This window comes from Chiloscyllium plagiosum, unplaced genomic scaffold (genome assembly GCF_037043375.1).
Source record: "Chiloscyllium plagiosum isolate Xiang-an unplaced genomic scaffold, Cpla_swu_hap1 HiC_scaffold_33, whole genome shotgun sequence".
Classification (NCBI taxonomy): Eukaryota; Metazoa; Chordata; class Chondrichthyes; order Orectolobiformes; family Hemiscylliidae; genus Chiloscyllium; species Chiloscyllium plagiosum.
In genome coordinates this window covers 11072701-11098649 of record NW_028270171.1, presented here as the reverse complement: position 1 = coordinate 11098649, position 25949 = coordinate 11072701, and the positions used below count along the sequence as shown (strand labels likewise).

Below are 25949 nucleotides of genomic sequence, written 5' to 3'. Positions count from 1 at the left end.
CCCTGAGTGGTATTCACAGTGTGGGTTCAAATCCCACAATAGTAAGTGTTGGAACTTGTTTTCAACTCCATAATCCGGAGCCAGTCTGAGTGATGATGATGGTAAAGTCATCATCAATTATTGTAAAAACCCATCATTATGAATCTTCTAAAGGATGAAGAGTCATACAATCCCTACAATACGAAAGCAGGCCATTTGGCTCATTGAGTCCATCAGGGAAGGAAATCTGCTACCTTTACCCGGTCTGGCCTACTTGTGACTTCAAATCCACAGCAATGTGGTTGAAGGCTAGTTAGATTCATATAACAAATACTGATAATTCCAAAGTCCCATGAAAAAAGAAAAATCAAGGAATTACAGTCCATTGTGCCAGTGTGAGAAACAGCATGGCCATCCCATCTGGGAATTGAACCCCTGGCAAGTGGGATGTTCACCACTTGTAACAACAAGGAGCAAATCTTTCCTCACTCCTCAATCTGAAGACATATTAGCATTGCAAGCATAAGATGTGAAAAGAAGTCAAGTCCTAGCGACAGATCATGTAGAATGTATTCCACCTTGAACTCTATCACACACTTCATTATGAATTCCACCCAAACCAACTAAAAGGGATTTTTGAGTTGACTTTTCATACGTGACTTTCTATGAGGTTAGTTCTTTGGAACCGCACTAGGGCCTAAATAATCACGAAATGTGTCAAATGCCTGTAAAATCATAAAGAACGGGAGCATGAGTGGTACAGGTGACTGCTTGTCCCGTTCAATATGATTGTGGGGGAGCTTCTAATTTAGTTTCACTTTTCCAGACTGTTCCAACATTCATTGATTCACTCTGTGTCCAAAAACCCATCAACCTCTGCCTTGATGTACTCGACAGCCCTGGGGTACAGCATTCCAAAACTTCGTAAGTCTCTGAAACGAAGACAATTCCAAACGATGCCTGAGACTGTAATCCTTAGTTCTGGATTGTCCACCTATGGAAACACCCTCTCTGTGCCAGCCCCTTAAGAATCTTATTCATTTTAATGGGATCATAGAGTCAGAGAGATGTACAGCACGGAAACAGACCCTTTGGCCCAACCCGTCCTTGCCCACCAGATATCCTAAATTAATCTAGTCCCATTTGCCAGTATTTGGCCCATATTCCTCTAAACCTTTCCTTTTCATCTTCCCGTCCAGAAGCCTTTTAAAGTTTGTAATTGGACCAGCCTCCAGCACTTCTTCTGGCAGTTCATTCCATACACGCACCTCCCTCTGTGTGAAAAAGTTGCTCCTTAGGTCTCTTTTAAATCTTTCCCCTCTCACTTTAAACCTATTCCCTCCATTTTTGGACTCCCCTACCCTGGAGAAAAGACCTTGGCTATTCACCCTATCCGTGCCCCTCGTGCATTTATAAACTTCTGTAAGATCACCCGTCAACCTCTGATGCTCCAGAGAAAATAGCCCCAGCCATTTAAACCTCTCCCCATAGCTCAAACTCTCCAACTCTCATTCTTTTCAATTTTAAGTTAGAGATACCTTGTCTACTTTGCCCATTCTCATAATAAAATTGACTCATGCCAAGATTGAGTTTAGTCGGCTGACATTGCACTCAGTCCTCCTGTATCCAGAAGAGTCATGTTTGTGTTTGAGAAGAGTTTAGAGAGTGACGGTTAACAGTCTGGGATTTAGAGAAATAAACTTGATACTAATATGTCGTTCAAAGTTTGTGAAAATTTGTAGTGAATGGTTCGAGGTTGGCCAAGTGAATCTCATTGAGTATGAATTCATCAAGTAGGGCTGTTAACCTAGGCCAATCAGGGAGCCCGGGCTGATAGATATAAACAGAAGGGGTTGTCTGCACTTTTGTATGTAACAGTACTGTCTAATGTACAACAGTCATTGCTGTTGTCTCTTTATATCTTTATGTGAAACTGGGATTTGAGGTTTGTCCTCATGTCCCTGTAAACTGTTTGAATAGTAGGGTTTGGGGCCTGGCTTTGCTGCTCCTCTCCCTTGTAAAATTGCTGTCTCTTGTATGCAGCTGTAAATGTAACTTGTTTGTTGTAAACTGTTTTTGTAATTTGTTTAATAAAATAAATATAACCAGAAAAAAAAATAAACAGAAGGGTTGCTGGGGAAAATAATAAGCACTACCGCAGTTAGGCAGTAGTGTGGGGGGAAAAAAAAACAGGAATGTCAGACATCCTGTTCACTCTGAAAGCTGACTCTTGAGGGAGCTGGACCAGTGTGTGTGCAAGGACTCTCCTTCTTGATTGTGAAAAAAACCCAGAAGGGTCAGGGATTCTCCTCACTTGAGGGACTGGCTCTGATCTGGCTGGGTCAAAGTTCACATACTGTGTCCATGCAAATAAAGGGTGACTTGATGACTGGATATTGGCCTCCGTGGTGTTATTTCGTAACTTTAACATCTATGTTCTATTCTTATTCCAAAATCTATATTATAGACACAGACTTATATATTGTACTTACACCTCCCACCATCAGTGATGCTGCAGCGCTTTAGTTGGGTTGAGTGTGACATGTTTACCTAGGCAACTTTCATTACAGATGTAAATTAAGAAATTATTATGTGAAAAGGGATGGAAGACTTTTTTAAGATACAGTGCTATTTGCCATTGTCCTGCACACAGGGAATCAAGATGAAGTATTTGTGTTGCAGGATTAGAAAGGCCAGGGATACCTGAAAGAAAGTGAAGGGGAGGGGTGTATGAGCGAGAAAGGAGAAGAGAAGAGGGTGGAGGAATAAATTAGACCAGTGGGAAAGTGGGCAAGTGGATGTGGTAGAGAAATAGAGGGAATAAGAAGGCAAGTGAATCTAGGCATTGAATATAGGAAGGTGGAAATGGGAAAAGGTGGGGGAGTGCATAGGAGAGGGAGGAAAATGGGATGAGGAAAGAGGTGATTGCAGAGGGATTGGTATAACAGGGGGCAATGCTCAGGGTAACTCCCATGGTGGAGGGACATGGGGAGTGGGAAATTATTGTCACCATGGAGGGATGGTGTAGTGAGGTCAACCTCTGTCCGTACGTGCTGCCAACAAATTAGTCTAAGACAGGACAGGATCTTCAAACCTGGCCCTCGAGATGAAATGTCAGCGTTGAAAGTGTTTTGAGGGATAGGATGGGGCAGGAGTATCTCTCAGAAGTGGGTGCTTTAAATAACAGTCAACAGGCCAATTAAATAGCACACAGTCTACAGAGTCAATTTAAACAGTGCACCATAGTAAACAGTCTCCAAAACCTATTTAAACAGTACAGTAAACAGTCTACAGAATTAATTTAAATGGTGCTTTACATCAACCAATCTACAGAATCTATTTGAAACAGCAGACTACTGCTAACAGTCTACAAAATCTGTTTAAATAGTGCTCTATAGCAAATGGTCTACAGAGTCTATTAAACAGTACTGTACAACAAACAGTCTACAAATTCTGTTTAAATAGTGCTCTACAGCAAACAATCTACAGAATTTACACCAAAGCACAGCAATCTACAGAATCTATTTAAAAAAGTGCTGTGCAGCAAGCAGTCTACAGAGTCTACTTTAACAGGCCAATTTAAAGAGTCACTTTGTGCTAGAGGGAACAGAACCGATGACTGTAACTGCAGCAGTGTCTACTGATAAAAACATAGTGATTTCTCTAATGAGTGGAGGATAATTACACAGGAGAAATTCTATGCGGAACATCAAACCCAGTCACTTATCGATTTATACATTGTGGCAGTCTTCAGGACCGGGGGAGGGAGAACTAAATGAGCGAGGGAAGAAAATTATTTCAGAATTAAAAGCACAGTCTTGATTTGATTCACAAGCATGCTTCGCTTTCCCAATTTGCTTGCATTGAACTGACTCTTTGTACTTTGACCCTCATCAGGGGAAGCCACGACCTGTGGTCACATGGTTGAAAGATGGCCAGCCATTGGATACTAAGCAAGTCAGTACCCGCAACAGCGAAGTGGACACTATTCTCTTTATTCGAAGTGCTGAGCGCAGTCACTCTGGGAAGTATGAACTCAGTGTTCAGATTGAGAATTTGGTTGACAAAGCAACAATCAAAATTCAGGTTGTTGGTGAGTACCGTGGACTGGCTGGCATCATTACTTATGGATAGCCAAAGAGGTCCCTCAGCTTTAAGTTGATAGAAATTTAAATCTTCCATGGAATATACATTTACAAAATTGACATCTGGGAACATAAGAATGTGTGAAGCTGACAAATAGGAAAAGACCATAAAAACTGGAGACCACAGTGATGCAAGCATCATGTCTAGATGCTTCTTTCTTCTCTTCACCTTCACCTTTCATCCCGCTCCTCACCCCCTCCTCAGATGATCACAAACAATCCAGGAGAACATCCATGAGTGATGTGTTTTCTATAAAGGTGCTGACCTTCTATATGTCGCAATCTCTGCCCCAGACAGGACTCAAAATCTAAATCCCTCTTTAAGGTTTCAGAGCATAGACTGTGTACTACACAACAGTCCCAGAGTCTATTTAAATGACACACTACCCCAGACAGACTACAGAGTCTATTTAAATAATGTACTACAATTGTCTACAGAGTTTATTTAAACAACACACTACAGTACTCTAGCGTCTATTTAAGTAATGTCCTATAGCTGTCTACGGAGTCTATTTAAACAGTACGCTACAGCAAAAAGTTTTACAACATCTACTTTGCGACAAAACCTCTCAAACATTATGACCTCTGTTTCAATTTAGCCAAGACAACATAGCAACACCCTAACCAACTCATGCTGGTTTGGGTTTTTCCACAATATGTTCAAGTTGTTCAGGAGACGGATGGTCATAGAGCATTCGATGAAATACTAATCTTTAATCAGTTATAATTTGCATTTGCACCGCATGTCACCAAGGGACCAGCTTCTATTCATTGACTTCTTGACAGTCATGAAATGATGTATGTGGGAGTAGGGGGAATCCATAGTTGTGGGTATGTTGTGGGAATGGGATTTGAGGTCCATGTCAGATTATTAGTGATTGTATTGAATGGCACAGGGGCAGAGTGGCCTATTCTTGCTCCTAATTTGTTCATTGCTGAGGTATTGTTCAATCCCTTGAGGTGTTCAGCAAAATTCATTAATTTGAGATTTGTGTGACACCTTGCATTTATATAGTGCCTTTACATGATTAAAGGTCACTTCACAGTTCATTCCAAATTTGACAGAAACCGTAAGGAGGAGGTATTTGGACAGGCCACCTTGGTCAAAGAGATGGGTTTGAAAAAATGTTTTAAAATGAGAGAGATAGGGAAGCTTAGCAAAGGGATTTCAGAGCTCAGAGTGCAAGCAAATGAAGGCACAGAGCCAGCAGCAGTGAGGTGATGAATGTGTTAGCCACCAGAATTGGATGAGAGTAGAGGATTGTAGGGACTGGACGAGGGTGAGGCCACAGGGAGATTTCAAACTAAAGATGAGAGTTGCAAAGCTGCAGTCTTGCAGAACCAAGAGCAAACGTAGAAAGAAGACGGAGACAAGATAGTGGAGAGATTGCTGTGAAACCTTTCCCTCCAGTCCCGAGCAACATGCAACTGCTGTTTTCTCCAGGAGCTTTCCCACCACCGTTCCAGTCAAACCTGGTGATTTAGTGGGTGGAGAAGTAAGGGACAAAAGCCAGACCCATGCCACTTTTCAGCATGGCAATGAACGTTAAAACTGCACCTGAAATGCTGGGAACCTGGGAATGTGTAGGCACATAGAAATTCACCAAGGATCCATAGACAGCACCTTCCTAACCCAAGACTGCTACCATCTAGAAGGTTAAAAGTCACACAACACTAGGTTATAGTCCAACAGGTTTAATTGGAAGCACACTAGCTTTCGGAGCGTCGCTCCTTCATCAGGTGGTAGTGGAGGGCTCAATCCTAACACACAGAATTCACAGCAAAAACTTACAGTGTGATGTAACTGAAATTATACATTGAAAAATTGATTGTCTGTTAAGCCTTTCATCTGTTAGAATACTGTGATAGTATCATTTCATTCATGTGTAAATCACAAAATCTTTTTTTAAAAAGTTGCATTCTCGGGTTAGCTGTTAACATAGAACATAGAACATAGAACAATACAGCACAGAACAGGCCCTTCGGCCCACAATGTTGTGCCGAACATTTGTCCTAGCTTAAGCACCCATCCATGTACCTATCCAATTGCCGCTTAAAGGTCACCAAAGATTCTGACTCTACCACTCCCACAGGCAGCGCATTCCATGCCCCCACCACTCTCTGGGTAAAGAACCCACCCCTGACATCTCCCCTATACCTTCCACCCTTCACCTTAAATTTATGTCCCCTTGTAACACTCTGTTGCACCCGGGGAAAAAGTTTCTGACTGTCTACTCTATCTATTCCTCTGATCATCTTATAAACCTCTATCAAGTCACCTCTCATCCTTCGCCGTTCCAACGAGAAAAGGCCTAGCACTCTCAACCTATCCTTGTACGACCTATTCTCCATTCCAGGCAACATCCTGGTAAATCTTCTCTGCACCCTCTCCAAAGCTTCCACATCTTTCCTAAAGTGAGGCGACCAGAACTGCACACAGTACTCCAAATGTGGCCTAACCAAAGTCCTGTACAGTTGCAACATCACTTCACGACTCTTGAATTCAATCCCTCTGCTAATGAACGCTAATACACCATAGGCCTTCTTACAAGCTCTATCCACCTGAGTGGCAACTTTCAAAGATCTATGAACATAGACCCCAAGATCCCTCTGTTCCTCCACCTCACTAAGAACTCTACCGTTAACCCTGTATTCCGCATTCTTATTTGTCTTTCCAAAATGGACAACCTCACACTTGGCAGGGTTGAACTTCATCTGCCACTCCTCGGCCCAGCTCTGCATCATATCTAAGTCTCTTTGCAGCCGACAACAGCCCTCCTCACTATCCACAACTCCACCAATCTTCGTATCATCTGCAATGGTGATAGCTAGACAATATGTTGAAGGTGTTAGCCCCCTGTGTTCTCTGTCTATGCCATGATGTTTAGATTGATTCTAATCTAAAAAATGAGATAACGGAATTTTACATGAATGCATGCAGTTTTTGAGCAAAGTACAATGTAACCCTAAATCATGACCATCTAGAAGGACAAGGGTAGCAGATACATGGGAACACCACCATCTGCAAGAACACCACCAAGCCACTTACAATCCCGATTTAGGAATATATCATTGTTCCTTCACTGTTGTCGGGTTAAGAAACAAAAGAAGATAGAAAATAGGAGCAGGAGTAGGCCATTTGGCCCTTTGCGTCTGCTCGCCATTCAGTATGTTCATGGCTGATCCTTCAACTCAATTCCCTGTTCCCACTTTCTTCCCATTTGATCCCTTCAGCCTCAGAACTATACTTAATTCCTTCTTGAAAATATTCAAATTGTGCAGCTCACTACTACCTTCTCAAGGGCAACTAGGGACGGGAAATAAATGCTGGCCTAGCTAGTGAATAAAAAATAAGATTGATGATGTCCCCACTGTAGATCTGGAGAGACTTGGCCAAGATTCTGGAACTTTCTGAGATGAATGAAACCTGTTGAAGTATAATCAGAGTCACAAGCAGAGGGCCTGACACAAAGTTGACCCAAGTTCTAAAGGACACCGAATAATTCTTTAGTTGAAGGAATGAAGTCAGGAATTTGGAGCCAGAGGGGATTAGTTTACGGAATGTTAATTGAGCTTCCGGCTGTAGGATGAGCAAAGCTAACTGGGCCCAATTCGAGCTATCAAATAGAATTGGAGCTACTTCAATTTACAACAAAGAACAAAGAAAGGTTACAGCCCAAGAACAGGCTCTTCAGCCTCCCAAACCTGAGCTGATCCAAATCCACTGTCTAAACAATTCCTAAGCATCTGTATCCCTCTGCTCTCCACCTATCATTCAGTTGTCCACACCCACCATAAATACAGGGAGAATGTGGGTAAGTGGCATTGAAATGTCCATCAGCTATGATTGAATAGCAGAGTGGACTGGATGGGCTGAATGGCCTTACTTCCACTCCTATGTCTTATGGTCTTAAATTAACCTACTGTGCCTCCCTCTATTACCTCTGCCGGCAACATGTTCCAGGCATCACCTTCTGTCCTTCTGATCAGATAACCCATCCCTCACACACCAGTGTCTGAAGTACCCTGCACTTCTCAATGTAACACTTCCTTACACTCGTGAACACTCTCTCAACTTCACACCTCGCAATGCAACATCTTCTGACATACCTATGACCCCAACATAACCCTTGCTGAACAACAAGGAATGGCACCTTGAAGTTAAATGAGGCATAGATCAACACTGAGCCATAACTGAGGAGACTTTGAGTATCTGGTCACGGAGGTAAGGTTTTGAGGAGTGGCCTAAAGGAGGGGACAGTGAGCTAGAGAGACTCCTAGAGGGAACCACAGACCTCCAGCCTCTTGAGACATGGCCATCAATGGCTGGGCAAAGGAAATCTGATCTGCAAGTATCTCTCTGATCTGCAATGATTATTCGTTTTGAACTCAGCAGTTAGGATTCTTTTGCTGGAACTTAGACCATTTAATCCATCCACCTGCTCAAAACGCCCATCTCTACAGCATTACCCATCTTTTCCCCGGTACACTGCAGCTGATGCCAGTCTTGTGATAGTCTTTTTGTCAAGCTCATGTTACAAGAGGCGTGTGCCAGTAATTCCACTCCATCCCTATGTGCCAAGCCCAGTCCTGTAAAGTTCCAAGGAATGACATTGAGGAAGAAGCATTCTCATTTCCCACGAAAGGAAATTTTGGGGCAATTCCAAAGCTCAAAAGATCTCTCAAAAGTATTGCCCCAGCCTCTAATTGCACCTCCTCAACCAAGACCAACAGGGCATCCCAACCCCAAAAGGTCAGAAACTTAAAAAGCCAGCAGGTGCTCTATTTGCAGAGCAGCTTGGGTTGTGGAAGATTTGATTCTACTCAGCCGAGAAGTCACATGTGGTGTCCTTGGCTCTAGCCTCCTCCGGTGATGGAGGAGAACACTCAAATGTTTCTTTGCTGGCAATTGGCTCCAGTTTCTCCGTTTCAAGTTTAACAGCCCTGCTGGCAAGCTTGTCACTTCACTATTGAAGGTCTTAGTTTTCATGTCTGAATGAAGAGATTAGATCTGTTTGATCCTGCGGGGAGTTTGGCAATCCCACTTGGACCTCCGTGTAAGACACTTGCATCCACTACAGAGGCAATGCTGCACTGTCAGAGGTGCTGCCCTTCAAAGCTTAGGTTTTTCCTGTTACTTGGATAGTCTCCATGACATTTTAGAGAATGCAACTTGGCCATTCAGCCCAACACATCTATGATGTTTATGATCCATCTCACCCTGTTGACATATCTGCTCATTCCTTTCTCCTTCAGGTTGTGTGTCGGATGTATTAGGGGTAACACTGCAACCTTTTTTATTCGCAATGTCCATAAAAATGAAGTGATGGAAGTTGTGGCTGTTAAATTTGCTAATGGCGCAGAGATAGGTGGGAAAATAAGTAGCGAAGAGGACACAAGAAGCCTACAAAGGGATTATAAATAGGTTAAGCGATTGGTGAACTGCATTGTGGGAAAATGTGACATTGTCCATTTTTGGCAGGAAAATTTTGGAAGAAACATCTAGTCCAAATAGTGAGGGACTGCAAAGCTGTGAGGTGTAGAGGGATCTGAGTGCATGAATTGCAAAATGTTCATATCACAAAATATTATGATGCAGTACAGTGAAGCTAATAGTGTGTTATTATTTATTGCAAGGGGAATTGAACAATAAAGTTGGGAGGGTATACTTCAGTTATGCAGGACAATGACGAGACCGTATTTGAAGTACTGTGCACTGTATTGGTTTCCAAATTTAAGGTGGGATATATATATTAGAAGCAGTTCAGAAATGGTTTGCTGAGAATGGGGGTTTTTCTTATGAGGAAAGATTGCCCAGAGTTCAGAAGGGTCAGAGGCAATGTGACTGAAACATTTAAAATCCTGGGGGGTCAGTGAAGAGGATGTTTTCTCTTGAGGGAGTCTCTAAAATTAAAGGAGAAAGTGAGGTCTGCAGATGCTGGAGATCAAAGTTGAAACTTTATTGCTGGAACAGCACAGCACGTCAGGCAGCATCCAGGGAACAGGAGATTCGACGGTTCGGGCACAGGCCCTTCTTCAGGAATGAGCAGAGAGTGTTCAGCAGGAGAAGATAAAAGGTAGGGAGGAGGGACTTGGAGGAGGGGCGTTGGAAATGTGATAGGTGGAAAGAGGTCAAGGTGAGGGTGATAGATCGGAGTAGGATGGAGGCGGAGAGGTCAAGAAGAAGACTGCAGGTCAGGAAGGCGGTGCCGGGCTGGAGGGATTCGGCTGAGACAAGGTGGGGGGAGGGGGATGAAGAGACTGGTGAAGTCCAAGTTCATCCCCTGTGGTTGGAGGGTTCCCAGTCGGAAGATAAGACGCTCCTCCTCCGACCGTCGCGTTGTTGTGGTTTGGCGGTGGATGAGTCCAATGACCTGCATATCCTCGGTGGAGTGGGAGGGGGAGTTGAAATGCTGTGCTACAGGGTGGTTGGGTTGGTTTGTCCGGGTGGCCCAGAGGTGCTCTCTGAATCGCTCCGCAAGTAGGCGGCCTGTCTCCCCAATATAGAGGAGGCCACACCGGCTGCAGCTGATGCTGTAGATGATGTGGGTGGAGGTGCAGGTGAATCTGTGGCGGACTTCCATATCCGCCACAGATTCACCTGCACCTCCAACCACATCATCTACTGCATCCGCTGCAGCCGGTGTGGCCTCCTCTATATTGGGGAGACAGGCCGCCTACTTGCGGAGCGATTCAGAGAGCACCTCTGGGCCACCCGGACGAACCAACCCAACCACCCTGTAGCACAGCATTTCAACTCCCCCTCCCACTCCACCGAGGATATGCAGGTCATTGGACTCATCCACCGCCAAACCACAACAACGCGACGGTCGGAGGAGGAGCGTCTTATCTTCCGACTGGGAACCCTCCAACCACAGGGGATGAACTTGGACTTCACCAGTTTCTTCATCCCCCCTCCCCCCACCTTGTCTCAGCCGAATCCCTCCAGCCCGGCACCGCCTTCCTGACCTGCAGTCTTCTTCTTGACCTCTCCGCCTCCATCCTACTCCGACCTATCACCCTCACCTTGACCTCTTTCCACCTATCACATTTCCAACGCCCCTCCTCCAAGTCCCTCCTCCCTACCTTTTATCTTCTCCTGCTGAACACTCTCTGCTCATTCCTGAAGAAGGGCCTGTGCCCGAAACGTCGAATCTCCTGTTCCCTGGATGCTGCCTGACGTGCTGTGCTGTTCCAGCAATAAAGTTTCAACTCTAAAATTAAAGGGTCAATGATTTTAAAGCAGGGGTGTCATCCCTTTAAGGTAGAGATGTGGGGAACCGATTTCTCACAGAATCTTGAAACTCTGTTCCTCAAAAGGTTTTAAAGCAGAATATTTTTAAGGCGGGGGGGTTAATAGATCCTTGGTAAACAAATGATGGGTGAAAGTTTATCGGGACAAGCAGGAATGTGGTGTAACAACGTCAGGTATAATCGTATTGAATGGTGGAACAGACTCAAGGGGCCGAGAGGCCTACTCCTGCTCTTGATTCTCTTTCTCTTTTTTTAATTCATTCGTGGCACATGGGCATCGCTGCACATCCCTAGTTATTCTTGAGAAAGTGGTGGTGAGCTGCCTTCTTGAACTGCTGCAGTCCATGTGCTGTGGGTCGACTCACAATGACATCCTTCTGCAGCATCTCCTTCAGTATTCACCTCAGTACTCTAGATTCTTGCTTTCTTATATACTTTCAATGAAATGTAGGTGCCAGTGAAAAGGCCACCATTTGTTGACCACCCCTAATTGCTCTCAAACTGAGTGGCATGTTAAGTCATATTGGAGGACAGAGTAGAGAGTGTGGTGTTGAAAAAGAACAGCAGATCAGGCAGCATCTGAGAAGCAAGAGAATTGAAGTTTTGGGCGATGGCCTCTCATCAGGAATGATTCCGTCGATTCTCCTGCTCCGCGGATGTTGCCTGACCTGTTGTGCTTTTCCAGCGCCACACTCTTGACTCTGATCTCCAGCATCTGCGGTCCTCACTTTCTTTATATTGGAGGACAGTTAAGAATTAACCACACTGCTCTTAATAACTTCTATAAGCTGCAAGGGTAGGTTGGAGCTTGGGTCAATTGATTTTTATATGGAGCTGTTCTGTGAGGGAGGGAGAGAATCCAAATGAAACAAATGATTGGACATGAGACAGCAGCAAAATAACAAGAGACCAGAGGTTGGAAAGGGAGAGGAAAGGCAGTAGATGCAAATGGCATGTTGTTCTGCTACTGCCTTGTTTAAGAACGAACTTGAATTTATACAGTTCTTTCAAGACATGGGGCACTTAGCAGTCAAGAACATTTTGGGATTGTAGTATAAATGCAGCAGTCAGTACACAATTCCGGGATCTGCGATAGGATTTATGATTTGATAATCTGCCTTTGGTAATGTTGCTTCAGAGATGAATGTTGGCCAGGCCAATTGGAGAATCAAAAGGCATCTGGATGGGTATATGAATAGGAAGGGTCTAGAGGGATATGGGCCAAATGCTGGCAAATGGGACTAGATTAATTTAAGATATCTGGTTAGAATGGATGAATTGGACCGAAGTGTCTGTTTCCATGCTGTACATCTCTATGACGAGGTTAATTCCCGGAATGGCAGGACTATCTTACGCTGAAAGATTGGAGCAACTGGGCTTGTATATGCTTGAGTTTAGAAGGCTGAGAGAGGATCTGATTGAGACGTATAAGATTATTAAAGGATTGGACACTCTGGAGGCAGGAAGCATGTTTCCCCTGATGAGTGAGTCCCGAACTAGAGGACACAGTTCAAAAATAAGGGGTAGGCCACTTAGAACAGAGTTGAGGAGAAACATCTTCACCCAGAGAGTGGTGAGTGTGTGGAATGTTCTGTCCCAGAAGACTGTGGAGGCCAAGTCTCTGGATACTTTCAAGAAAGAGTTGGATAGAGCTGTTAAGGATAGTGGAGTCAAGGGTCATAGGGATAAGGCAGGAACAGAATACTGATTGAGGATGATCAGCTATGATCATAATGAATGGTGGTGCTGGCTCGAAGGGCAGAATGGCCTTCTCCTGCACCTATTGTCTATTGTCTATTGACTGTAACTCTCTGCAGTTCTTTATAATGTGCCAGATGAAACCAGAGAGAGCCTCTGTTTAACATCACGTCAATGAGCTGTCAAGTCAGACAATGTGGTACTCCCACAGTATAACACTATCCTGTCAGCTTCAGTGGAATGGTTGAACCCACAACCTTCTGAGTCAGAAGTTGGAATTCCCTGAGCTTTCAGATGAACTGACCGCTGCTGAGAAACAAATAGTTCTTTCCTTTCATTCTCTTGAATGTCAACTGCAGGTTCTTCCGTAATTTTTCTTTGATCTGAATCTACTTCAGATAAACCTGGGCCCCCAGAGAGCCTGAAGATTGTAGATGTCTGGGGATTCAATGCTAGTATAGAGTGGACCCCACCGAAGGATACCGGCAACACGGAAATCACTGGCTACACCATTCAGAAAGCGGACAAGAAAACCATGGTGAGTAGGTGAATGGGGCAGGTGAGTATCACAATGCAATGACACACACTTGTGATGCTACACTGTACAGCAGTGCATCCAATGCACTTGCACTTTCAGCTGAGATCTTGAAAGTAGCATCACTGACCACCATGACCATCTCCAACAAAAAGACTCTGACCCTTGCTGAATTTTCCACTATCAACATCCTGGGAGTTATTGACCAGAAACTAAACTGGACTCACCATATAAGTACAGCGGCTACATGAACAGGTCTGAGGCTAGGAATATTGTTGCAAGTTTTCCCCAAAGCTTGTCTACCATCCAAGAGACACATTTATAAGTCACTTCCACCAAGTGACGGAATACTCCCCACTTGCCTGGATAAGTGTAGCTTCAATAGCAGAGGTAGGTTTGCAAGGAGCAGCTTAGAGCAGGATACAGAGATAGGGTTAAGGTGAGAATTTCACAGTTTAGGAGCCAGGCAGCTGAACGTGTGGCTGCCTGTGGCAGAGCGATTAAAATTGGGAACGCTCAAGAGGCCAGAATGGGATGAGTGCAGGTCACCCTGAGGATGGAGTGGCTGGAGGAATAGAGTGGACGTGGAGGGATTCGTAAAGCAGGAGGAGAATTCTAAATTCGAGGCATCTGACAGGTGAATGCAACCAGGTGTGAGTGACGATATAGCAGCAGAGGTTTGAGATGACCCCAGGTTTACTGAGGGCCCGTCCAGGACTGTGTCCTCATGGTAACAAAGGGGTGAATGATGGTTTCAGCAACAGATGCGCTGAGGCAGGGACCCAGTCAGACAATGTTATGGGGTGGTGGGAATGGGCAGGCTGTGTGATTGCATTGTCAGAAGCTCAGTTCTGAGATGAAAATGCCAATGTGCAAGTGTTTGGTTTGACTTGGCACGGTTGGCAGGAGAGGGGAGGAGTCAATAGGTAGGGGGTGGAAGACAATGGCTTTAATCTTCCTGAGAGTTGGGGAGTATTTTTAGGTGGATTTTGACTTTGATTGAGACAATAGTGATGAGCTTGACCCCCTTTGGTTTCAGGAATGGTTCACTGTGTATGAACATAACCGCAAACCCCATTGCACCATCTCCGATCTCATCATGGGTAACGAGTACTACTTCCGTGTCTTCAGTGAGAACATTTGTGGCCTAAGTGACAGCCCGAGAACATCGAAGAATACGGCCTACATCCAGAAAGACAGTAAGTGACAGCATTAACCCCTCCCTCATTATGGGAGCTCTCCCCCAATCTCTCAGTACATGGAAACATTGCTTGTTGCTTCTGAAACATTGACAGCTTTTTATTTTGAAGAGGGTAATAGTGATGTACATTTACCAAACACTTTACACACCCATTAGATGTCTCAAAGTGCTTGCCAACCAATGAAGTACTTTTTGTGAAGTAATCTCTGCTGAAACAGAGGAAACATAGCAACGAATTTGCCCATAGCAAGCTCCCAGAAATAAGTGAATGCACTTGCTATGTGTGAGGTGCTGACACTGTGACTATTCCTTCCACCATGCAAAGCCTGAACACATTCCCAGATCAAGTGCAGCATACAGTAGACACTGGTCTTATTGTAAATAACGCCCCTGTATGGTTACAGCTCTTAAAATGGTAAGCTTTAGCAGGTTTGACAGTCCCTAGTGAATTAGTGTAACAGAAGCAACAAGCAGTTAACAGAACCTTCTAGAACATCAACTTATCGAATCAAAAATAACATTGTCGAGGGGGATGATTTATACTAGGCTTTGTAGTGCCCACTGGTCTCGAAAGGCCAACATCCAAACAACATAACCACTTGGAGAAATGTTCCTGATAAATTATGAAATAGGATGCACTAAGCTATTGACAAGGCTGGGCTCCACACAGTTAAACCCATTTGGGCAGATCATTACACATCGTTGGTAGATGGGGGTCTTAATCCAAGGCAGGGATGCTACTACTGCACCACAAGAGATCTTGCCTTGCCCTGTTACACCATAAGGTGTAATTTGGTGTACCAGCACACTGTACCATGAAGCAGCAGGATGATGGGTGTGTACAAATGATTCTGGAGATGTGATAATTGGGTATCTGAGGACTGGGCACCCAGTTCTTGCTCATTTCCCTATCTGGGATAGAGCGAGTGATGAAACACACCAAACAGCATTGGGAAGAATGCTGAGTCAGATTGCGTCTGAATTCTGCACTATTTCTCTCACAGGCAAGATCTACAATCCTTCACCATTCAAGGAATATGACTTTAGCCATGCACCGAGATTCACGCAGCCTCTGTTGGATCGTTCTATTATAGCAGGTTACACAGCAAAGCTGAGCTGCTCTGTCCGAGGTTCCCCTAAAGTAAGTATACTATTGAAGACTATTTAGCTGTAATAATCCAAAGGAATGCACACTCTTTCCTAGTCACTCTTCAGTTCAGAGTCTAATGGACCAAGATCCTTTTCATCCATTCAAATTGTAAAACCTCTAATGGAACAAATCCCCTTCCACTTCATCCCTTACGCACTGAGTCCAATTGATTGGAATCACTCCTCTATATCGCCAGCACCTGACCAAGTCATTTCACATTTGATCATTAGAAGGAGATGCTAACATTGTGCTAATATTGCTGGATAAGAGCTCCAGGTTAATGTTTTGGGAAAACACAAAAATGTTGGAGAAACTCAGTAGGTCTGGCAGCATCTGTGGAGACCGAAACAGAATAAACATCTCGAGTCCGGTACAATTCTTCTTCAGAATGTCCCAGAATGAAACATTAACTCTGTTTGTCTCTCCACAGGTGTCACCAGACCCATTGAGTTATTCCAGCACTTTGTGTGCTGGTTTCAGATTTTCAGCATCAATAATATTTTGATTTTATTTTAAGAAATGATTTGTGCAAATAGGTTCAAAAACACCACTGCTATGGGTGGAATTTAAATTCAGTTAATTTAAATGTGGAATTGAAAGCTACTCTCAGTAATGAAGACCGCGAAGCTATTATGGATTGTTGTAAAATCCCATCTGGATCACTAATGTCCTTACCTGATCTGGCTTATATGTGACTCCAGCCCCACAGCGATGATGTTGACCCTCAACATTGACTCTCTGCTTTGGCTTAGCAAACTGCTCAGTTAAGGTCAATTAAGAATGGGACACAATTTTGCCAGTGACATACACATCCCATCAATGTTGGATTCTGGGTATTCCAAGATGGAGGACAAGAAAAAATTGTGGCTGTAAGAGCTGCTCCTTTTCTGAGGTATTTTCAGTGTTGGAGCTGATTTCATTGAAATTTTGGAGCTGTAGTTGCTCTTTTATAAGCTGATGCATGGTTTTGGAACTTTGGAAAAAGGAGATGGAAACAACAGCACCTTAATAAAGAAGGAAGAGAGATGGAGCAGATACCCTGTGGGAGGTGAAACAAATAGAGAAGTAAACCTGAGCAGCCATGTGACTGAGCAGTGAACACATCGTTTAAAAGGCTGGATGTGAATGTGAATAGGAATATGGGCCAAATGCTGGTGAATGGGACTAGATTAATTTAAGACACCTGGTCAGCATGAACGGGTGGGACTGAAGGGTCTGTTTCCGTGCTGTGTAGCTCGATGGTTCTAAATGCTTTATTTCCCACATAAGAGAAGTCATGGCACCCCAGGGCTGTCAGATTGTGGTTCAAAATGCAGCCTTGTTCATAAATGTCCTTGAGGGAGGGAAAACTGCAAGGATAATCTTCCTGGCCTGTGCATAACTCCAGTGTCACACTTTATGTTTGACTCTTAATGTCTTATGTAGCAGCTGTTGCTCAGTTGGATATGCTGTGTGCCAAGAGATTGAGGGTTTAAGTCTCATTCTAGAGACTAGATCACAAACACTAGGCTTACACCCCAGCATAGGCTTTTTTTAAACTTTTGCACTCAGTTGTTGGTCCATAACCATTAGGCTATTAATATTATTCTGATATTCAGTCTAATATCAGGCATATAGTACAACAGACAAAAAGTGATTCTTCATTTGCAGCCCCTCCCCTGTCCAATTTCATCCTCATTATACAGCTGTTTATCTCATTCTTGTTTATGGGATCTTCTGATGAACTACAACTCAAAGGAAGTTGGGAAAGGTGGTCAGGTCATAGAATGGAACACACATGGAGGCCCTTTAGCCAATCATATCTGTGCTAGCTCTCGACAGAGCAGTTCACCTCAGTGCCACTTCATCTGCCTCTCTGTAACACCACACGCTCTCCCTTTTCAGATAATGGTCCAACTCTCTCTTAAATGCCTTGGTTCAACATGGCACACCACCACACCCTCTCAGTCAGCACATTCCAGATCCTGGGGAGTTCTTTGCCGCAGAGTGCTGAAGAGAATGGGTTGTTAAGTGTACCAGTAAGGATATCACGGGTTCTGAAGATAAGGCACAAAAGTGAAGTTAGGGATAATCAGATCAAGTGTGATCTCATTGAGTAACAGAATGACAGTCTTGATAGGCCGACTGCTTTGTGGTAGAGTTATAGAACTGTACAGCACGGAAACAGGCCCTTCAACCCAACTCATCAATGCCAACCAGACATCCTAAATTAATCATGTCCCATTTGCCAGCATTTGACCCATATCCTTCCAAACCCTTCCTCTTCATATATCAATCCAGATGCCTCTTAAATGTTGTAAGTGTACCAGCCTCCACCACATCCTCTGGCAGCTCATTCCATACACGCACCACCCTCTGCATGAAAAAGTTGCTCTTTAGATCCCTTTTAAATCTTTCCCCTCTCACCTTAAACCTATGCCATCTAGTTTTGAACCTCCTGACCCCTGAGAAAAGACCTTAGCTATTAAACCGTGCCCCTCATGATTTTATAAACTTCTATAAAGTAAATCTTATGGGTTATGTGCTTTGAACACCTCTATCAAATCTACAAATGCAAATCCTTGCTATCTTTTGTGCGTGTGTTGCTATTGGTCTATTGTAACTTACTTTGGTTCTCTGTCTTCATGGAAGTAATCCCAGTTTCTTGTCTCAAATGCAGCCGAAGATTATCTGGATGAAGAACAAGATGGCGATCATAGATGATCCCAAATTCCTGATGCATCACAACCAAGGCGTCCTGACACTGCAGATCCGTAAGCCAAGCACCTTCGATGGAGGAATGTATACCTGCAAGGCAATAAATGACCTGGGTGAAGATGAGGTGGAATGTAAACTGGAAGTGAGAGGTATAACCCTTATTTGTTATCTTGCTTCATGTGTCGTATGCCAACTCTCCTGATGGTTCAGGAGGTGGATGCAGTGCCCAATCTCAATGGAAGAAGAAACAGAAAGTGCTGTAGAAACAAAGTTAGCATTTTGAGTCCGATATGACTTCAGTGGAGCTGAAGGGAAACAGGAGGGATTTTATCGCAGGTTGTAGTGTAGAGAGGACAAGAAAGGCTCATGGATGACTTTTCTGATCTTTCCATACTAATTCTTCAAGATATTTTCTAACCAACCTGCTCAAATATGTTATGATACACTCCTGGAGCAGATGGGGTTTGAACCCAGGTCTCCTGGCTGACAGTACCACAAGAATCCCATGGATACCTTTCTCAATTCACCAGCAATTGAGGCTCTTCAGTGGCCAATAAATGACTACTCAGGGCCCCCCGCTTGCCACCTTCCTGAATACCTGCCTTGTAGGTTAAGAAGGCAGCTAGTTTCCCACTGGAAACCATAACAACCTCCCAGACGTATAAACCAGTAAAGAAACTTTCATACTTGGAAATTACTGTATTGGAGCTCTATTTTGAAGCTGACATTAGTATGTATCGCTCGCAAGTTTTACTGGATTTTCCGTCTGGCTGCCCGCTGAGTTGTGGGTATGGGCCTCCAATTGTCCCAATCTGGAGAATGGGCAAGATGGGGCCTTCTGAAAATCAATCCTGCCCTTCCACCTGTAACCACCACCAGGAAAGAACATGAAGCCAATTGATTGTGGCAAAAGGACCAAGTGGACCCAGAAGAGGTGCTCAGGGAATGACTAAAGGCCAAGAGAGATTAGCAATCAAAAGTGTCACAAGATGAATAGTAATGGCTGCAGAGAATAGGTCCAGAGAGGGTGACAATAATAGACTCGTTTCTGTGGAAAAGCAGAGGGATTTGGGTGGATGACTATCTTGCAAAGACATGAAAGGCTGCACTTTTTGATGATGAAGTTATAAAAGTAAAGCCATCAGGGTACAAGGTTTTAATACAAGAGCTTTAAAATGTAACAGCAGCGAGGTAATGATGAACCTATATGAAAACTTTGGAACAATTTGTGCAATTTCAGGCTTTCTTATTTCATGGATTGAATGTGGTCTGGCTGGCATTAATTGCCTTGTAGGATGTGGTGGTTTTGAGCTAATGTTTTGACTAGCTGGTCAAGAGCCAATTCTGAAGAATCTCATTCTTGTAGTTCTGAAGTCAAATACAGGCTGGACCAAGGAAGAGGTGTATGAACTCCACGTTTGTTAGTTTCCCGGTCACTTTTGATAGAAGTTTTGAATTCCAAGCTGTTGGTTCTCTCTCCTAATTGTGCTCCCTTTGGTTTAGTGTCCATCATTTTTGATTGTGCTTATATGAGGCAACCCACTTGCCTGGATGAGTGCTACTCCAATAACCTTCAAGAAGCTGACTTCATCCGGGGCAAAGCAGCCCTACAACACTCACTCCCTCCAATACTGCTGCGTAATGGAAACAATGTGTGCCATCGACACGGTGCACTGCTAGAAATTCACCAAGGTTCCTCTGACAGCATCATCCAAACTCACAACCACAAACATCGAGAAGGACAAGGGCAGCAGATATATGGGAACACCAACACCTGCAGGTTGCCCCCTAAGACACAAACCATTCTGACTCGGAAATATATAAACATTCCTTCAGTGTCACCAGGTCAGAATCTTTAAACTGCCTCCCTAACAACATTGTGGATAGACCTATAACCCAAAGGATAACCAAAGTCCATGAAGGCAGCTTATTACCACCTTCCCCAGGGCAATTAGGGCAATAAATGCTGATCCAGCCAGCATCACTCACACCACATGAACAATATATTTCTTTTTCCTTCAGACCGATGAACCGTCTATTTTTTTGGGGGTGCACACTCTTGTTTGATAGCACAGCCTTCAAGTGAAAGGGTCCAAGTTGATCATGACCTGTTCAGGGACATTTAGGTTGAGGTTTTGAAGGAACATTGGGACATTTTTCAGTTATGCCACATTTTACCAGGGATGTAAAGGAATTAGGAAGGGCGTAAAAGAAAACATTTTATAAGAAATGCACCAGGCAAGAAGGATTTCAGTTAGACAGATCAGAGAGCTGTTCATCTCAGAGAGGAGAGGGTTGGCAGATTTGAGGCAGATGTTTATGAATCTGGACAGAACAGCTAGGGGGGAACTGTTGATGGAAGGCTTGAGAACCAGAGGACACCAATACAAGATGAGCAATAAAAGCAGCAAAGGTGACACTAGGAAAACCCTATTTTGCACAGTCAATGGTTAAGACCTGGAATACACTGCCCTAGCGAGTTGTGGACACAGATTCAATTGGGACTTTACAAAAGGAATTAGATAAGAATCTGAAGAGAGAGGCATGAGCTGAGTTGCTCTTGTGTCGGGTCAAAGGGTTGTATGGCCTCCTTCTGTGTTGTAACTTTTCTGTAATGGTACTGAAGGTACTGAGATTGATGCCAGCTGATCACATTGCCATTGTTACCCTCACCTAATGCCCACACTCAGCCATCACAAAATGGCAACCAGCAAGACTAATATTAGCTGATGTTCCTCTTTTCCATTGCCCTTACTCTGTCCCTCAAGGCCAGGAATATTGTGGCCAATTGTGCTTCTGTTTGGTGTGTGATAAGCTGATTGGTCTCTCTCTCTCACACACACACACACATAGTGGTGTCATATCCACATCACATTCTCCATACAAACTCTATAGACAGTGCAGGACTAAATTACTTCAGATGCTGGAATCTGTACTGAAAACAAAAAAATTCTGGAGATCACAGCAGGTCAGGCAGCATCCACGGAGAGAGAGCAAGCTAATGTTTGAGTCTAGGTGATTCTTCATCAGAGCTACCAGATGAAGAGTCATCTAGAGTCTGACCCACTATGATCTCCAGCATTTTCTGTTTTCTGCAGACAAGACTTCCATTGAACTGTGTGGGTGCTGGACACAGATTGACATTTGGTGAGTTCAGTTAGAATGGGAGTCATGCTCTCGAAAAGAGACCCGGTCAACCAGGAGCCACTCAAGACCCTTGCCTAAGGAAGGCAAATGGAAGTGCAGGACGGGACAGCTTGGCTCAGTACACACATGCCACAAAGTGATGGAGGCTGAAGGACCAACTCAGCAGAAGCAGGACAGGAGTGATACATTTCAGAAATGAAATACAAACCTTTATTTCTGTTTCTCTTCCTGTTACAGTTCCTCAGTAAAACGTGCCCGGTGTAATGCAGCTACTGTATGGTAAGAACAACTTCTTTGTCCCTGTTACTCAATATTAACGACCTCTAATCCATCTTTAGCTGAATTAATGTTTCAACTATGCTTTTTTAAAAAAGTGACTACAATCCAATATGGTAATATTTTAAAAATCAATCAGATGCCACTGTCAAATCCATTATTCCAGATCCTGCAGGAAGTTGAGTTTCTGACCATTGATTCTTGTCGCACACAAGAATGATCACAAAAAGATCTCTCGGATCACATTCATGTCTTTTTATGTCACTCCCTTGGGTTGTTTCTCACAGATCTGTGTGATCTGATTTCAGAGCTGCCATATTATACAAATTCAGCTTCCTGAACAACATGAGCCTTTGAATAAAAGCAAAATACTGTGGATGCTGGAAATCTGAAACAGACACAGAGAATGCTGGAGAAATTCAGCAGATCTGGCTGCATCTGTGGAGAGAAACCGAATTAACATTTTGAGTTTGGTATGTATCTTCAAAATGTGTCATGATTGTTCTGACTTCTGGAGAAAAGTCATTACCAAACTCAAAATGTTAACTCTGTTTCTCTCTGTGCAGATGCTGCCAGATCTGCTGAGTTTTTCCAGCATTCTCTGTGTTTGTTACAAACTCTTCAATGCCCAGGTCAGTGCTCAGAGCCCTCTTTGACTTAGCCAGACATTATATGGAAAATTTCCTGCTCTGTCTTCCCCTCCCCACCACCAAGCAGCTTCAGGCAGACCTAAGAGTTCTGGTCACTGAGTTAGAGTCATAGAGTTATACAGCACGGAAACAGATCCCACTCAGGCCAACTTCTCCACACCGACCAGCCATCCCAATCTGACCTAGTTCCATTTGCCAGCATTTGGCCATGTCCCTTCTAATTCATATACCCATCCAGATGCCTGATGAAGGAGCAGCGCTCCGAAAGCTTGTAATTTCAAATAAACCTGTTCGACTATAACCTAGTGTCATGTGATTCCGGAAGAAGGGCTTATGCCCGAAAAGTCGATTCTCCTGTTCCTTGGATGCTGCCTGACCTGCTGCGCTTTTCCAGCAACACATTTTCAGCTCTGATCTCCAGCATCTGCAGTCCTCACTTTCTCCTCATGTGACCTAGACCTTGTCCACCTCAGTCTAACACCGGTGCCTCCATTATGGCTACCATCTGTTTTATTGAGTTGGAACCAGTGCAGTGTGTGTATAAGTTCCTTCTCGTTGCAAAGACCAAGCCCTTCTGTATTAATATCTGTAAAAGTCACCATAGTCCAACTGGACCATAGGGCTGCTTTCTCATTAGAGAAAGATGATTGCTAGTGGTTGTTTAACCTGAAGGTCATGACACCTCAGGCAAAGGGAAAGGTTGAGAAGGAGAGTCCTTCATGGTGACCTCATCCAGTGTGGGAATTGAACCCATGCTGTTGACATCACTCTAGCTCAATTGGCAGGATGGCTGGTTTGTGATGTAATCAATCCTCTAATGTAAAAAACCAAAAGAGCTGCGGATGCTGGAAATCAGAAACAAGGAAAAAAGAAATGCTGGAAAAGCTCAGCAGGTATGGCCGCAGCTATGGAGAGAAATCAGAGTTAATGTTTCAGGTCAAGTGACCCTTGTTCAGAATCCCATGACATACATGACTACTAGTGCATGCAAGTATTCCACTCCGTGTGCCTGACTGGCACAATCCTAAAAAAGCAAAATCTAGCTTTTTTCCTCAACATCACTCCGGTTCTGTACTATCAAACAACTAATTGTAAAACTTTTGACATTTACAAGGTACTTTTCATGTCAGGTATGCTACCCGAGGGCAAAACATTTCAAATTGAAAATTACATAAAGCACAGTTGAATTAAACTTTTCACTTCCTAGTATACTCTACAGTGAACAGCCTCAATACAGTTTCAATGTTCTTGATGTTCACAATGTATGTCACTTGTCAGCCCAGGGGGCTCTAAACATGTTCCTCAGCGCACTATGGCTGAAAGGCCTTATACAAGCGACCTTCCCCACTGACCCTCTGCAGTGGCTGTATTGAGGAAGTTTTTTTTTAAATTTCAAAAATATACTTTATTCATAACAAAAAAATGTATACAAAAATGCATACAAAGTCACTAAAGCAGTTCAATACTGTACAGTAGCCTATTAATAAAACAAACAAACATTGGTTAAAAACTGAAAGAACTGTGCATGCAGTAAATCAGAAACAAGAATAGAAATTGCTGGAAAAGCAAACTGGAGTTCTGAGGAAGGTTCACTGGATCAGAAACATTAACTTTTGATTTCTCTGCACAGGTGCTGCCAGACCTGCTGAGCTTTTCCAGCAATTTCTGTTTTTGAAATAAACTTTGGAGTTTGACTCTATCCAACAACCAAACCAAAAGCATCGCTTACTGATATAATGTTATATTTGAGGGACCAGGAGGTCCAATAATTCAATAGACCCCCAATTAATTTCAGCAGAAAGATCTCAGACAGTGGTCTTTTCCCACTACACCTTGATGGCAGCTGCCCCAAGCTTTAGTGCGTCCGTCAGCATTAAGCAAATCCTATTACACATTATCGTTAGGAAAGTAAAGGATCAGCTGGTGATATCTGTCAAGATATACCACTTCTGACTATCCTGACGCACTCATCACGGTTGATGTATCTCAGGTGACAGTAGACTTTTTAAATTTCCCTTATGATGTAGGTTATGTTTTGAAGTGGTGGTGCTTCTCAATCTGACCTCTCGCCCTATGATCTGCAGGCAGTTTTCCCAGAATGCATGGCAATCGTTTTCCTCAGGCAGCGAAGGATGATGTGAGCGACGCCAACCTTTTTCCCAAAATGGACATGGCAACTTTTGTCTGCATTAATATTTGAAAGCATTACTCTGTTTCACAGTGTTATGTCGCCCATATTTATATTTAGTGAAAATAAAGCGATTAGACAATGTCTCTGTTGCATTTTATTTTGTTCTATGAGAACGTTTGAGCAGTTCTAACATCCATCTGGCAATGAGGAAGCTCAGTTCTGTCTGGTAATTTGCTGGAAGAATTTGGTGGGATTTTCTCCTTGTTTGTCTAAAAGTCTGTATTCTTGAAGCACCCACAAGATTTTCTTAATTCATTCATGGGATATGGGCATCACTGGCTAGGCCAGCATTTATTACCTATTATATATCATCCAGAGTCAACCACATTGACCATGGGTTTGGGTTTGACATCACACAGAGGCCAGACCAGGTCAGAATGGCATTTTCCTTCCCTCAAGGACATTTGTGAACCAGATGGGCTTTGTCCCTCAACAATTGGCAACGGCTTCATGGTTATCATTAGACTTTTAATTGCAGATTTTTATTGAATTCAAATGCCACCATTTGCAATGGTAGGATTTGAATCAGAGTCCCCATAACATTACCTGGTTCTCTGGATTAATACTGTAGCAATAATGCCACTGTGCTGTCACTTCTCTTCAGGGATTACTGGGTGAGAGATTGTGAGAGGTCATCTGTTGAGTCGGGATGTCACATGGGTCTGAACGATTATAAAGTCATAGAGATGTACAGCATAGAAACAGACCTTTTGGTCCAACTTGTCAATGCTGACCAGATATTCTAAATTCATCTAGTTCCATTTGCCAGCATTTGACCCAAATCCGTCTAAACGCTTCTACTTCTTCAGGAGGCTAAGGAAATTTGGCTGGTCCACAAAAACCTTTACTAATTTTTATAGATGCATCAAGGAAAGCATCCCATTTGGATGCATCATAGCATTGTAGTCAACTGCTGTTCCCAAGACCGCAAGAAATTCCAGTGAGTCATGAATACAGCCCAGTCTATCACGCAAACCTGCCTCACATCCATTGACTCCATCTATAGATGGATTCCCACTGCCTAAG

At 43.6% G+C, this 25949-nt stretch overlaps 1 protein-coding gene across 4 annotated transcripts in view; it reads left to right on the top strand.

Moving 5' to 3' along the window:
- mybpc2a (myosin binding protein Ca) overlaps nt 1-25004 on the top strand; it is an 86748-nt gene extending 61744 nt beyond the window's left edge. For all 4 annotated transcript variants that reach the window (XM_043679656.2, XM_087978273.1, XM_087978272.1 and 1 more), the window contains exons 26-32: nt 3877-4072; nt 13475-13614; nt 14651-14810; nt 15817-15953; nt 18622-18808; nt 22044-22085; nt 24817-25004. In XM_043679656.2, coding sequence (XP_043535591.2) covers nt 3877-4072; nt 13475-13614; nt 14651-14810; nt 15817-15953; nt 18622-18808; nt 22044-22054 — 831 coding nt within the window. In that variant the 3' untranslated portion in view covers nt 22055-22085; nt 24817-25004. The remainder of the gene's footprint in view (nt 1-3876; nt 4073-13474; nt 13615-14650; nt 14811-15816; nt 15954-18621; nt 18809-22043; nt 22086-24816) is intronic.
- The last annotated feature ends 945 nt before the right edge of the window (nt 25005-25949 follow it).